General features: G+C 33.3%; 1 protein-coding gene across 2 annotated transcripts in view; it reads right to left on the reverse strand.

Annotated features, from left to right (window-relative positions):
• Positions 1–718: 718 nt before the first annotated feature.
• LOC118744113 (IDLSRF-like peptide) overlaps positions 719–17,049 on the reverse strand; it is a 182,512-nt gene continuing 166,181 nt past the window's right edge. For both annotated transcript variants that reach the window (XM_036476854.1, XM_036476847.1), the window contains exons 4-5: positions 11,873–12,071; positions 719–1,754 (exon numbers count right to left, since the gene is read on the reverse strand). In XM_036476854.1, coding sequence (XP_036332747.1) covers positions 1,607–1,754; positions 11,873–12,071 — 347 coding nt within the window. In that variant the 3' untranslated portion in view covers positions 719–1,606. The remainder of the gene's footprint in view (positions 1,755–11,872; positions 12,072–17,049) is intronic.

The raw sequence follows: 17,049 nt of genomic DNA on the forward strand, positions 1-17,049 counted from the left end.
ATTCACACACTGATATGTAATATGATTAGCTTTTTATATTTTCCTTAGATTCCATTTAACTACTCTCTTTCCTTTACCACAACTAACTTTAGAGTGGGTTTTGCATTCGTAGAAAAATCAAAAAAAAAATATATATATAAGAAATGTAAAATTACTTTTATTTTTCATATTTTTTTTTTTAACTAAAAAGTTTCATTTTGCAATTCGCTTTTAACTGGAAGGTATTTACTGATAGCCATTGTGAAATACGTACATACAGATTGAGTAGCACAAGTTGTGCTTGCCTAAGTAGTTCAATAGAATACTTCAAATACTATTTGTTTATTTAGTAAAATATTTTTCGAAGTTGTACTATTCGTTTTTTTTAGTATTTTTTTTTTGGCAATGCACGAGTTTTGTATTCTTCTCATCTTCAACTCCGCCATTGCACAGTTTTCTTGCACTATTTTATGATATGTATTGTTTACAACTTTTTTATTTTATTTTATTTTATTTTTTCTTTTAGCTCAGCTTTGTTTGTGTTCTAATTTTTTTTCGTAATTATTTATCATTAAATTTAGTATTTTTCTTTTTCATTGTCCTTACCGATCCTGCTTCCGCATTTTATTATTATTTTTATGATTGAATTGGAATGTCGACATTGAGATACCACTGAAAGCCATTGAATATGTTCGTATATTTGCTGTTGTTGTTAGCATATTTCATTTTTTTTCTCTCAAAATTTAATTTAAAAAACAAAAAGCGCATATTTTCCAACAACAAAAAAACACGTTTAGCAGGTGAGTAAATTTTTGCGCAAACGAAAAACTCTAACACACATATACATGTAGGTACATATGTAGGATAGCACTAAAGTAAACGATTAAGTGATATTGAATTTTTTATCTCATGCGATTTTGTCTCAAATTTTTGGTAGCACAAACACTGTAGCTGCTCGTACTACTACATTTGTATATCCACAATCCACTATTACAATTACATATTTACTCCGTTTATTTATGTATTTTCCTTTCACTAAACTTCTTGTTCTTCCTCATCCTATTTTACATCTTCTTGCTCTTTTGTGTACAGAAAATAAAATCGATTTTTTTTGTTCACATATTATTTTTTGCAATTTTTTTGTGTAATTTTTTCAAAGGCTTTTCTATAAAATGTTCAAAACATAAATCCAAAAATAAAATAATTAAAAAAAATATGTATAGAAATGGAAAATACTTGAAGTTTAATTTCTTTTGGGGTTTTTTTTTCATTTTACCTTCACTTTAAAATTTGAGAAAAAATTATTGTACCAACTGTTTTATTTCCATTTATGTATGTCGTTTTCCTTTGCTGTATCTGTTTGTATTGATGACTGTTTTTTGTTTGTTTGTTCACCTGTTTGTTTGTATGTCTGTTTTATGAATCTGTTGCATGTTCGATGGGTGTGTTTTTTGTTGTTTTGTGCTTGTGTTCGCATTCGTTATTTGAGCGCCACTCTACTTTTTCCACAACTACTATTCATTTAGTAGTTATAGTTGTCGTAGGGTGTGCCCAAGTACGAATAGAAACTGGGATTGATGGGTTGTGCGTGTGCATAATAAAATCCAGAAGCGGGATCTGGCGCCACTCAGTCTAGGAAGCCGGTATTGACTAATTTTTCCAAAAAGAATTTCACGTCGCCAAGTTCGGAGTCTTTGATGCCCAGGGATTTTAGCATGCCTAGATCGCCATTTTCAACAGCCATAAAGACGGATCGTAAGTGTTCCAAATCGGATCTGAAAAAAAAATAGACAAATACATAGTAGGAACAATTAAAATTTGTTATCAGTTTAAATTTTTGTCTTGAGATTATTTTAAACAGATAAATATATAAAACTGCTTTCGTTTTTAACCGACTTCCAAAAAAAGGAGAAGGTTTTCGAGTCGTCGGACTTTTATGAAAAAAAAAATTCGGTAGAATTATAAGAAGAAGAATTATATAAGAATTATAACAGAAGATTTTTTTTTGTGCATAAGGACGAATGGGTATAGAAAATGTCCTTTACAAATTTTGTTTGAGGACTACTATACGCACAACCTCATCATCGAATTTCGTCCTGCAAACTTTATTAATTAAAAAAAAAAGATACATTTTATTAGTCCTTTTAAATCAAAACAATTTATTGTTTTTAAATTTTACACAATTTGTTCTCTCATTTGGTATTTCGACATTCTACATTGCACTGATTTTTTATAATAATTTTTTGAATCAAGCATATCTTTAAAATTTCAAAGTCCTTTGAAAAAAATCCTGACGTCAGAGTGAAAAACTAAAAACGCAGTTTTACTATATTTGGCCCAAAGTTTCGTGAGTGTGTTTTGAAATTTTTTTGTTTTTGTCGCACGGTGTAATAGCTGAATCAAGGAAAAAGTTGCTACGCTGCAGGCAAAAATATTTTGGCGATGGAGGAATTGGAGTTTAAAAAGATTAAAGAATCTAGACGACCTTCACATAAGCCCATTTTACTGGCTATATGTGCTTATTGTTTAGCCAAGGCAGGATATAGGATGTTTTAGTGAAAGTTTAGGCAGCCAAACCAACTGCTAATGCCATCGTACTTTACCCATTACAGGGACAGTCGGCTAATAGAAATCAAAGATATACAAGATAAACTTCCTACTCAAAGTGTTGTTGCAACATCATTACTTTCAATGTGCAACAGAGTAGAAATACTTGTATACAAATGTTGCAACTAGTTAATCAAGAAAGTATAAACTCATACGTTGCCATCGAAAATTATTTTGGGGAATTTCAAAATGCAGAATAAAAAACCTCCCCTTGCTGGGACTTAGTTAAGACCATATTTCGTGCAAATCAAATTTCTTCAAGCGCATATGTGCAGAGTCAAAAAATATAAAGTGATTGAGTGCGCCACAGAGTGAAAATGGAGAGGTAGAAGAAAAAATGAAAGGTGCAAAAAATTCAAAGTCACCATAAACAAAAACAAATTGTTTTTATGTAATCAAAAACGTGCACACCATGCACATGTAAAATTCTTGCAGTGGCAGCAGCTGTTGCCACTGGCAGTGGTGTGAGTTAATTGAATTTTTAAATGGAGCAAAATGAAAGAAAAAATTTAGTTCCTTTTTTACCAAGCTTATGAATATGCAATTAAGTGCGATTTTACAGGTGAAAATATTTGAGATATTTTTAGCTTATGTTCTTAGGGTTTTACGGATTGGCTTTTAATTAAAACGTATTTATTATCAGGTATATTATTTTGGCATAAATTACATAAATGAAAATTAAATTTTATTTTAATCAAATTTTGTATGAATACCGCGAATTTACACTTTTTGCAAGTGCTTCCATAAAGCTTCATTAAACGAATTTGTAGAGGTTTTTACTACTAAGAGTAGAGGGACAGAAGGAAGATCCTCTGGTAGACAACGCGCACTGTACGATTTTGGAAAAAAAGGACGAGCAGACGAAATAATTATTACGGTATTTTAAGGATTTTGAGATGCAGAATTCGGAAAGATAGTCTCGTTGGAAAAGCGAATAACCTCCGCAAGTTACAAGACAAGGAATTAAAATCACTCTAACCCCCCCTCAATTTTATTTAGTCAGCTCAGATCTACCATAAGTGTATTTCACTGTACATTAGACTGCATCACCAAAAAAAGTTGCGGTTTTTCCGCCGGGATTACAAAATTTATTATATTTTAAGACGTCCACCAAAATATTTCGGAAAAATATTAAGATCTAAGCGAGCTGGACCGATTTGAAAATACCTCCACAAATGAAGTTTTTTATGAATAAAAATAGTTTCTTAAAGAACTTTTTGAAAAATGTCCCCTCAGATGACAAATTAGATTAAGCTTAAAAAATCTGCATAAAAATATTTGAAAATCTTTTCAATGGAATCGTAAGAATGAGAATTTTGATGCTGTTTTTTTACTTTTTTCAAAGATTGGTTTACGAAAAACTTGAATAACTGGGCCAAAAATGTTCTGATTTAGACTTATGGGATCTCAGTAGAAAGGTATTTTCACACTGTTTTTATTTCTGGCCAAAAAAACGTCATTCGTGTCCCATCTTGTTTTTTCGAATACCAACACATCTTAGTTCAATGTATGAATGATATTCGTTCATCCAGCCTTTCTCTTCCATCCTTTGAATGAGTTTATTAGCAAAGAAATAAAAACGGTGAGAAAATACCTTTCCAATGACACCTCTTTAGTCTAAATCGGATGAGTTTAGGTTCAGTTATTCAAGTTTATCCTATACCAATCTTTGAAAAAAGTTAAAAAATAGCATCAAAAATCGCATCATTACGATTCCGTTCAAAAATTTATTTTAGTTTTTTTTTATATTTTTATGCAAATATTTTAAGCTTAAACCGTATTGTCATTTGAGGGGTTTTTTCAAAAAAAAATCTTTAAAAAACTATTTTTATTCATAAAAAACTCCATTTTTGGAGGTATTTTCAAATCGGTCCAGCTCACTTAAATCTTAATATTTTTCCGAAATATTTTGGTGGGCGTCTTAAAATATAATAGATTTTATAATTCCAATGGAAAAATAGTACCGATTTTTTTTTGTATGGGGAGCGATGCAGTCTACTGTACATATATTTTGCGTTTATTAGCATTTCTTGATATATTTGGTACAACAAGTGCTCATCCACATAGCATAAAGACATATTTGCATGTGTATATCGACATTTAGCGGTATGCAAACATTTTTACTTACATATAAAGCAATAAAAACTGATATCCTCCGAGTCTGCTGGCAAACATATCCTTTATTTTTCGTTTATGTTGTTCGGCTCTTAATTAATCCCGGCAGGCGCATTTGCCGGTTCGTCTAGTTGAAAGCTAGTCAGGGATCGCTATGCCAGTGCAAGCATTAACACACACACACACACACACACACATTATCAGCTAATGCTTATAAGCCGGTTAAGCATATGCTAAGGCGTTGATACCGGCACACATATGGCTACACAAGTACATACCACATAAATATATTTGTAGGGAATTCATGCGCCTTTTTTGTAGTTCCGTTGTATGCATTTGCTCTACTTTCCGGCTTAGCCGATAAGCTTATTGCATGTGTACACATTTATTGTTTTATGAATATAGCATACTGTGTCTATAGGCATGTATGTATGTACATACGAGTGCAACCTTAATGAACGCACAGCCACTAAAACCCGTTTGCTTGACATCAATTTCTACTGCATGTAATTGCCATACATATTTACATTGTGTTGCTGGTTGAGGTCAATGCTGCTTTCGCATGTTAGTTTTCTGGCTCACAGCAGGTGATATGTGACCTCAAATCAACATTTCCATAGTCTAAAAATTATAGCGAAGCAAGAATTTCTTCTACGCACTATTTGCATTTTTCTGGTTTTATTACTTTCACAATGTCGCATTATGCGTATAGTCTATATAAAGCGTAAAAACATGTGCTTGTATTCATCAAATTTTATTTCTGTTCATTTTATTTTGCACGCCCTCAGGCTTCCTAAGATGGTTGACCAGTTGGGATCTAGCTGGTTTTATTTTCTTCTTCTTTCATTTTGTTAATTTAGTTTTGTGTGTTGACCTGCTTACCGTTATGTCAGGCAGCCGCGGGAGTCGACCTGCGCCACTTATTCAACTACATGGGACAATAATGCTTACTTAGTTTTGTGGAGTTAATTTTTTATTACATCTACGTAAATATTTTACGACTCTCGCAGTTCTTCCTACTTTCGTAAATTCCTTAAGAAAAAATAAATGTTTAAGTAGCGATAGTCCAGGGAAATGAGTTATACGAGGATCACTAAAAAGTCTACACAATTCGCAATACTAAATGACTTTTGCATTGTTCTGACCTTTGTACCGTAAAATTTGACATTTGCGCCAATTCACTGTGTTTTAGCGCGACTACTAGAACCAAGCGTCTAAATGCATGCTATGTATTGCTGCATATGCCAGAATTTTTTTCATTGAACTTAAGAAATTTTGGCCTATGCACTTCTCAATAGCCATATAATAAAACTGTCTTAAGTTATAATTTGACGACACTTTAAGGTATGCTCCGCCTAGTCTGAGGCATCTTCCGGAGTTTCCTGCGGTGGTAAATTATTTTTTTGTTAGAATAAATATTTTCTTTTTTTATAAATCCATGCAAACATACCAGTCTCCTCTCGCACTTTTTAGAAAGAAATATTCACTACTACTGCTTGATAAATTTCAGTCAAAATTTCGCATGTTATAACTTGCATACGGTGCAGTGAATAAAGGCCCGCGGAAATAACGCCCGCGGGCTTTATTTCCTCTTTTCTGAGAAACAAAGCCAGCGGCAATAATGCCCTTTGGAAAGGAAATAATGTCCTTTATTTCCTTTTGGCGGTGGGCTTTATTTCCTAAAAAAGAGAAGGCTCTTGTTTACATTTAAAAATGCATCCAAAACCCCCCGTGTTTTATTTCGATACTAAATCAAAACTCATTTGAGGATTACATTAATTCAATTCGACTGATTTTCTTACAGAAGCACAACAAAGTGGGAGTGGCGTCAAATGACATCAAACCGACTATTTCAGTCGGAAACATTGATCGAGAGCAGTTACAGAAACGCACTACAGATTCAAGGAGAGATTCACCATCGAACCGAATCATTGTTGCCAACAGCGAATATAGAGCCTAATGTAGATATTCTATTGACAACTCTGATATCGAAATTGATCAGCGTTGTGCGATTGGCCGTGCTATGAACTAACCAATCATTGAAGAATTGGAAGAACTTCTTCAAAAATACAACAAAAATAATTGTTGGTGAAAATTTAAGATTAAAATATTTCAAAAAAGATATTGATTATGGGCGTTCGAATGTTCTGGTAGTTTAATAAATTTATTATATTACAATTCACTCTCAAACAATATCTGTGTTGAAAACAACGACAAAATACTTTTAGGGCGGCGTAAATGAAGCCAGGTATTTGCTAACATACCTATCGCTAGCTTAGAGTGCAAAGTTGCTAAGTCCCAATTGAAAAATCGTACAGGAGAGGTTTCGCAAATTTTGAATACGACATTTTGCCTGTTTAAAGCAAAGCAAAACTCCATAACCATCAGATGGATTCGATATATATTAAAGGATTTCGAACTATTTTGGCCTTATCGTATTTTCGGAGCTTTTTTGGACTTAGCTTAGCTTTTCGTTGAATATAAACGAGAAAATATAAAACAAGGACCTTTACCATTTTAACCTTTTCAAAACCATGCATTTTCGATTTATCTAGCCTCCTGTATTAAAATATGAGTTTTCATAAAAAGTGGAGTTAACCACTTGTCTCTAAGTGAACTCTAAGTGAAAATTAATGTTAAGAAATTTGTATAAACATTTTCAACTTTATTTTCTTTTTCACTGCTTACCAGGCATGTATGTACTAACTAAAATAAAATTTATCATTAAACCAGCTAACCAATGAGCAACTCATTAACTTCAATGTAATTATAATCGTTGTTTGTCTACTTATCGTCGTATTTTCTATGAATTACTTTATGATTACTTTCGCGATTCGATATTCTTTGCTTACTAGCATTTTCAACGGCTCATTAGCTTCAGTTATATGTACTTACACATCACATATGCTTTTCAAGAGGCTAACTAAAGAATAAACTAATCAACGATATATTATTATGACTCATCAAAATCAAATTCATCATCCTTCTAATCGACTAAATACTACATAGTATAAGGCAATTCAATTAGTTAGCCAGCTTTCAGTTAGATACATACGCATCTTTATGCTCGTGGAAGAAGAGCTCCTTTTTTTATGGGCTGATTACACAGTGTACATACAAATGAAAATAGATACTACATATGTATGTAATTATTATGTGAACTTAATTACCCTGCAGCAAAATTAGGGACAGTCTGTCAAAGCGCTAGTTCCGCCCTACAAATTTCAGAACTGTCTCTGAACTACTGAAAAAGGGATGCTGAGTTGGACGGTTGAAACTCATATGTTGCTAGTTGCGCTGTCATCAATGTTACTCATCCTGGTCATGTGAAAGCTGACAAAAGATGCACAAATGTAATATACTATATTTTTTCGATTTTCTTAGACCCTAAAACTAATAACAAACTGTTTTCGTTTATTTAATATGTAATTCTCTACATAGTTTATGGGGCAACTGCTAAAATATTTCCAAAAAAGTCGTTATTGGTAACATTAATGTCATTTTTACACATATCTACGTACGTATAAAATTTAATGCAAAATATAAAATTTAGTTAAGCTACACTTGACAGGAAAGGTCTGCGTACACAATTTATTTTTTAAATATTCACAATATATTGAGACTTAAAATTATTTTTATTATTTAAATGATCATGCTTAAAATAAAATAATATTAACCGTGTTTTAAAACTTTATACAAAACGAAAGTTAAACTTAACGATTTTTCATCAAAATGTTTGACTTTTTAATCAGATTTAAAAAAATAAACAAAAGTGGTAAACAATCTCACTTTGAAATGGGAGTGCTATTGATATGAACGATACTGTACATACGTAAATGTATCACTAAGCACCCGAAACAAGGCGAATTCATATAAGGTGGTATCGATTCAACAAATACAACAATTATCTGCATTTTTTTTTTTTTTGTTTTAGCTGGTGATTGTCAAATTTCAGCTATTCTTCTCCGAATGAAAAAGGGCGACAGAAAATGCAAACACTTTCACGTTTTCACTCACTCACTAGCAAAATATAAAATTTTGACAATCAAACGCTACACACAGCTGATTAAACAACACCACCTTATATAAATTCGCCTTGACCCGAAATGTGTAGTTATGCAGTGATTTTTTTTTAATTTCCAATGTTTTTCATATTAAATATTTTTCGTTTAGTTTTTATTTAAGTACTATGTCTCATACTCCATAAACCATTTAAATTCAAATTCCTAACTGTGCTGCAAACTTGATAGAACTATTTCGAGTATTCTGTTTTGTAGCCCATCAAATTTTAGTGTAGTAAAGTGTAATCTTGCATCTTAAACGAAAATATTTAAATATGAGAATGCCTTCAAGAGCGTGCGTAAAAAGAGTTATAAAAAATCAGCGCGATTAATTATACTAAAATTTAATGGGCTATAGAACTGCATACTCATAAACTGATTTAAAATATTGAAGTTTTTATAACAGTTTCTAGAATTCAACTAAATTTCCAACACAGTTAGAAACGTGAATTTATTTGTTTATGTTATAATACTTATGAGCCATCCTTAAATAAAAAATTTACGAAAAATATTTAGCATGAAAACTGTAAATATTCAAAATTCTATATTTCTTATGAGATGCCGGAAATTCTATGTATTACATTTCAATAAATTTAATCCAATTTAACGCTGAGTTATCACAAAAATCATTCAATATATCATCGTTTTTCTCATTTTTTGACCCGACTTAGTTCAGATTTTTAATTATAGGTATCCCAGAAATACCCATTATACGTAACAAATATAAATTATTTTTAAGAATAACGGTTTTAGAAAATAAAGGAATAATTGACAGACAGTTTGCTTCAAAAAGTAAATTTGTTCAAAACAAATAGCTCTTTAAACATAAAATGAAGTATTTTTATTTACAAAATTGTATGCGTGCTTATTTAAAGAAAAGGCTCTATACTATACTTATTAGAACCAGCTCAAAACTAACCACATTTGTTCTAGCCCGGAGGTGACCCTTTTTGAACTATCTAAGAACTGTTGTTATATGAACTGTACCAGAACCATCTAAGCCAGAGTTAGCTCAGAACAAGTTCAAAAGTTCTGCAGAGGGCGACAATTGTCACTTCGTAGGACATCGCCATGTTAAAAAAGACAGTTGCAAGCATTGAGTTGGGATAGATGAAGAACCAGTACCGTCCCTTTTCAGGCTAGCTCAGCGCAAGTTCTGAACCAGTTTGATTTGCTGCAGGGTAATTACAAGTTCATACTTACTCATTACATACACATGTATTTATATGTTAGTATGTGTTAAACAAATGTACAACAGGCAGTTAGATGACTGCTTTTTCCCCGACTATGCTGCTGAACTTCTCAACCAGACCTGTGCTCTTATCAAGTTACATTAATTTATTTGTTATCTTATACGCGTTACTAATGTACATAGTATTTAAGCGTAATTTTATACAAGCGCCGGTACATTTTTTGGTCTGAAATATTTGACCATGTAATTTTAGAAATTAATTAAATTATTTTGATATATTTGATAAAGTGAAATACAATGCGTGATTTATGTTATGCCATAATTAGCTATCTAGTTTTTCTGGTAATTAAAATGTGTGGCTGGTGGTATTCAATGTGATGCTGAAATTGATAAAAAAAAATTTATGAGTGTAAAATGATTTTCTCATTGATCAAAAGTTCTGAAACTCTGCAACCTATTATGTGACATAGACTTGGACACTATGCGGTTTCAATAGAACAGTGCCATTTGCCACACAGCGCATATCAACAGACGGCCAATTTATTCGCTACTCGACTCGAACACCTGCTCTCTGAAAGCACTTTTCAATAATCCGGCATACGCGAGCAGTGGAACCACATTTCCCGATCATTAAGACCACCGCTCCAGCTCTGAAAGTATTCAACGCGGGTCGCGATGCTTGTAACAGAGCAAGAGGGAGACCTCCTCTGTTTCGGAAAGACCAGATGGAGAAGGACTAGGCTTCACTTGGATTTCCAAATGGGGTCAGTTAGAACAGAAGTGAAATGACTGGCGTGCTGTCTTGGACTCGGTTAAAATTGTTTATGCGATTACAGCGCCAATAAAGAAGAAGACAGTATTATTAAATGCTCGATATGGTCAAATGAAATGCAAAACCCCCTTGCTAAAAAGATTTTGCTTTGCATAAAACAATGTGGGAGCTTGTACTTCGCTGAAATTCATAACAAACAATCAAAAAGTAAATTTTGGAATTTTTTGTTAGTTACGGCCTTTTGAGTTTCAGGTACATCTATTTTTTTGTCAACATTCATGATATGAAAATTCATATATGATACATTTTTTGCTTAACCATAAGAAATAAAAACAAAAATTGTTATTACTTTTCATTACAACCACATACAATGTATCAGCTTGGACATTAATTTAAAATGGCTCGCGTGTGAAATAAAAAATATTTTTGTTTTTTTGAACACAGGGCAACAAGGTCACGCACTTACAAAAATTACCACTGTTTTCATAAAACATAATATTGCAATATCTACTAAAGCCCTTTGGTAAGCTGAAGCCTGCAGATTGCAATTTTATATATACATAATTATTTTTGTTAATAAATTTTGTGGCAGCGAGCAGCAACTTTGCCCACAAACATCTGAAATTTGTAATAAAAATGTTGCCGCGTTACAAAGCCAAAGGCCTTAGTAGGTACATATGTAAATTGTTGTATACTGTCTCCTTTTATGCCCTTCGTATAACAGTTAACCTTCAGAATTTATTTAGTTTGCATTATATTTTTGATACATTTACTGAATTAAAGGGCCAAAATGACTTACAAGGTCATATTTGACAGGTTGCCGTGAACAACACTCATACGCCATGTCGGCCAGGAGGCACACGTAGGAAGGTATTCTTCGTCAAAGAGGCTAGCATAATTGAGTAGACATTTGGGAGAATTCTTTTTTTTTACTGGTGTTTGCAGAAGCGTATAATTTTGCGGTCGGCTGCATTAGTGTGCACGCAAGTGTGCACGCGTGTATGTGTGTTGGCTTATTAATAAATGTTTGTGTATTCATATTACGATTACTGCATTCGCTCACATTACCCTCAGGCTATTCGACTTATTCGAGCATTTAATTTTAGCTATACGCCGTCTGCCTTTTACTGTCGCTCAATTACTCACCTCATTAAATGTAATGCTGCGCCAAAATCTTCAATCGTCTGCGATTCGCTCAGAGCTATGGCAACCTTCTCCACACCACCCAAGGGGGCGAGCGCATCACGAGCCTTACTGCCGAACAGCTTCTCCAAATAATTGGGGCCATGCGAAGCGATTAGACTTTGTAGGAATGAAGCGGTCTCCTCAACAGGTGGGCGCTTAGCTGGAAGGAAAATAAATATAAGAAAATTTTTTGAATATTTAAAGTGAAAGTTCGGTGTAATGATATCTTTTTAAATGCTATTAAAAATTCCGTATGGTAGTTTGAAGGCTATTCCGCAACTTCGCTCTACCTTCGAAATACATTTAAAATAAAAGAAAAAATAATTACCCAAAATTGCATTGCACTAAACCTGCCCGTTTCTAGGTCAATGTCATTTAAATTTGTTACATCCATATTGACTTGCAATTACATGATACTAAGTGCTCTAAGGAAGTATACTCATACTACATATGTACACATGTATATGCCTGCATCACCACCAACTACTGCAGGCACTCAAATATACGTTATATCGAAGCCTGTAACTCTTTATCCTTCTCTTTTACCTGAATTTTTACTGCAATCCAATCCTTCTAAAGGGCGCCCATCGAGTGTGCTTCACTGCAGGCGCTATTAAATAAAGTACCACAAGGACAGGACACACTCGAATGTATGTATAATCAAGTGTACATACACACACACATACATATGTAAATACATATATATTCCGGACAAATACATGTTTTTCAAAAGCAAAAACATTACTCTAACAAAAATTTACGTGCAGACAAGAAAGAAAAGTGGAAAGATAGTATTTAAACACATGTCAGCCTGCAGTGCGGTTGTTTTTCAAGTTGAGTAGATTTGAATGGATATCAGATATGTACACACCGGGACATAGAGATTAGGAGATGATGCAACAAAGTGAGACTTGACAGCTATTAGTGCAAGTTGACTTGGCAAGGTTCAGGTAACTGAATGTAAAATAATAGTCTTAAAGTGCACTGAAAATGTTTTAAATTGCTAAAGATGCATTTAATTCCCCGTTTGGTTTGTTATAAGGTAGTAGAAATTAAATATCTGTGTCTTTAATGAATATGAAATTGCATTAAAACTATGGTGGATTGAGGTAAGAATTCGGTCGACACTTTCTAGAACCGTCAGCAAAACAATAATTAAAAACCAACGGCTATTTTCTAACTTCTTGAAAATTGCACCTTAATGCTAAAAAGTGCATATCTAAATTTTTCTAAAAACTCTAAATAAAAGGATTGAAATTTTTAGGGGAAATTGGTAAAGTTTGTTGAATCAGCTGACCACGAGTATAATTGATGACCTTTTCTTTAATATGTATGTATGTATGTTATCTGTGGCCAAGCATGCTTTAAATTTTAATATATCTTCTGAAATTCATGAGATGGTTTCACTTAAAATTCCACATTATTTTTGTGAGTATAAAATTTTTCGTGCGTTTTCTTCAACATGTAATTTGTGTTTTTTTAAGCAAAAAATACAACCGACTATTGAAGTCATATACAAATTTTTGAGTAAGGTTAATTTCTTCATGATCGATTGAGCAAAACTAAAACCAACTAATATGGGACCATCCTTGAGGTACCAAATTAAAAAAAAAAAAATTATCGAAATCGGTTAACGTAGTCAAAAGTTATAAGCTTCTATTGTTCTTTACAGATGCATACCATTCACATAATTTAGTATTTTAAATGTCTTCGTTTTTTAATTTATAAATGGAATAAACAGGAACTGCTTTAGAAGTAAAATAAATGTTTGTTACTTTTCCGGAAAATTCATAAAATTTATTACTTGGAGCCAAGTTAGAAATTCTTCGATTTATTCCAAATTACAAAATTTGGAGTGAACGAATAAATATAATTTTCTAACATTTGCACCAATTTTTTAAAGTTGGTGGACGACAATAATAACCGATTTTGTTATTCTTTCATTGAAGGTCGCACTAACCCCCACCAAATAAAACACATTAGCCTGGTGTGTTTAATTCGAACATACACACACCTGGGGCTATAACTAGAGTGGCGGATTACGTTCGTTGTTGCGGTGAGATCGGATCGGAATGACCAACGACAAGGCGACTGATGAGCAGTAGTATGTTTGCTAGCCGGGAGTGATCAGGCGAATTTAGTGAGGTAGTGTTAGCCGTATATGAGTAAAAAATTACACTAACAAACTATACACAGATATTCATACTATCATTGGTACGAATTACAGAAAACTCATCATTTTGACGTAATTTTCTCCTCGGCGAACATTTCAGATTCGCCGGTAACACCACCTTATCAAATTCGCCTTGGGAGTGGTCGTGAGTGCTAGCAGCGCAGCAAGAATATAATCACGGCTGCCAACTTTGCTAAAACCGTGCCATTTTTGGCCCTATTTCTAATGGCACTTAATTTTTCGATTTGGCATAATGTACCAAAATGGCACTTTTGAAAAATAGTAATATTTCAATAAATTTTTGTGAAATCCTTTGCTTGTTCTTCTTTTTATCAACTAAAATTTTCTAATTTCTATGGTGTATACAGCTGGTTTATCTTATTTTGGCATTGGACTTGTGTTTTAGGAATGCGGTTCTAACTTTAATGCTAAATGAGAAGATTTGAAAACGAAAGGCACCTTTTTCGACACTTTTATTTTTCTATTTGGCAATTTTTGGCTCTTCGTATCCTCAATATGGCACTTTATAGCTAAGGTTAGTTGGCAGCCCTGAACACAGTACGTAGTACATTGTGCCAATCGAGCTGAGAGCAAATGGGTGTGACGTCACTTCATTATTTGAACGAAAGTGTAAAGAATAATTTTGAAGAATAAGAGGAAGAAGCGATGCGAAATAGTGATGTAAAACTAGGTAGAATTGTACCTACTCTCAGGCTTCTTAAATTTGAACGTACATTTGGTACAAGCACATTATTTTAGATACAGAAGGAAGATGCAGTCCACCAACTATCAAAAATGTTTGCACAAAAAAATATATGTATGTTTGCTTTTAGGTAGGCGTATCTACATTTAGGTACGACTTTTTGGCAAATATGTACAGCTAGTGAACCCGCATGGCGTCAAAATGCCCTCATTACCCACTCCATACAAAACATGAAGTGAAAAGGAATGTTGGGTGGAAGGTCTCTTGACTCACGGGAAGGCCTTTCGGAAGGGTTTTAACTGCTGAAATTATCTACTGGATATGGGTGGCGGGACACTGTTGTGTTCAACAAGCGACAAATTGACAAATTTTGGGGCTTTGCATATCCAATTACACCAGAGCCGTATTTTAGGCTCAAATATTAATGAGGTTCATACAAGTGCATCTTGCGTGGCAGTTGAGGATAGTGCAGACCTTTTTCTCTATAGTAGCACGGCATTTGCTAGACTTAGATGGAGCATAAGTTTTTATCCTTTCTAAAGTAAAGAGGGCAGGGATTGGAAAGTCTACATCGGTTTTCTCGGCCTAGCAATCTTATCTAAGCTTACAACCTAATATTTAATAAACTAACCATACATATGTACATACGAAATATGTACTTACGTATGTAAAAAGCTATCGCAGTACGACCGAGGAAAATTTTATAAACCTTAAAGGTATGGTCAACAATACTTTCCTATTTAAAATTCCAAGTGATAAAAATGTTACCTGGTTCGTTTACAATGCATATGTAGTATGAGTATGTGATTGTGTATAAGCGCATATACACAAAGGAATTCTGTGAACTAAAATTTTAGAATCTCTGTTATAATTGGCTTGTATGCATATGTGGGGATCAGTAAAACTTAGGAAAATAGTGGGGTCTTTTCGCACTAGCGCAACCAAACACTTACTTGTTTGGAAGTAGATTAAGAAACTACATAAATATTCAGTAGTTTATGTGTTGAAAAAGCAATTCTGCTCAAACGCTTTTGTTAGCAAATTGACCATTAATCTAACGTAGCGGATTTAAGGCAACAAATATATATTTACTCTTATACATACATACATATTTATGTGAAAGTGTGTTCGAAACTTTTGGTCAAGAGGACATTCAAAAAGTATCAAAAACATTTGCGGTGGTGGGAAAGTGCATAAAACATGAAATTAGTGTGTGTGTGTATGTGTATAAAAATGTGTGCGCGCTTTCAAGTTTGCCGAGCAAAAGCAATGGATTGCCTTCAATAAGTGGATCATTCTTTGTTTGGACAGTTTAATCCTTTTACAGTATATAAATCTTTTAGAATAATTTTCTATTATTTTCTTGGTTAACACATATTTATAAAGGTTTCAATACAACGAGGTCCGAATATCGTTAGCTTAGAAAGTTAAAGTTAGTTGAAAAGTTAAAACGTCCACTTTTTGTAAATATATCTACAGGGTGCCTTAGACCACCCGCCCACCCCCTCTAAAATGGAGGGAAAGGTTTTTAATGAAAACCTCAAAAATTTCACCTGTATATGTTTACTACAGATTCGATTTGAAACTTTTTTCTCGGAACTGCCTTTTTCAACTTCTAAATGAATTTCGGACTTTAACTCGTACTGGCCTTCTTAAATGAGTGAACATATTTTTATTGAAAAACGAAAAATATGATATAACCAAGTCGAGGATGCTCTATCCTTTGGTCGTATTCCTTTCTTTCATCAGAGCACCGTTCATTGGATTATAAATAATGAGATGTCAAATGAAAGGGATTGGCCTCTATAAAAGCACTAATATTTTTTGTTTTCATTAGGGTTGCTACCTGTTAATTAAATGACCATTTTCAATCATAATAAGCGTAGGCATCAGTTCTGTACCGTCGTTGTCAAACGAAAGACTTATCCTGTGCTTTCTTGATAAATTTTTTGTCCGTGTCAATATTTATAAAACAAACAGCTCTACGATTTCCACATGAGTGGAACTGATTTCATTGTCACTTATGAAAAATATTAATTTAAAAGCAAAAAAGCTTTTGACTTAAATATGGTCCATTCCACACAGCCCAATCCACAATCAATATTAGCTCTGATCCAGTACTCCATGAACTTACAGGATTTTACACGAACTTGCAGGAAGTTACAGGAAAAATGTTAACGTACTCCAAAATCCTGTAAATGAGAGCGACTATTGTAGAGTTGTGTAGAGAATGAAGTTGCAAGATTTTACCCGAACTTTTTC

This window comes from Rhagoletis pomonella, unplaced genomic scaffold (assembly GCF_013731165.1).
Source record: "Rhagoletis pomonella isolate Grant_MI unplaced genomic scaffold, Rhpom_1.0 Rhpom_scaffold_00001, whole genome shotgun sequence".
NCBI lineage: Eukaryota > Metazoa > Arthropoda > Insecta > Diptera > Tephritidae > Rhagoletis > Rhagoletis pomonella.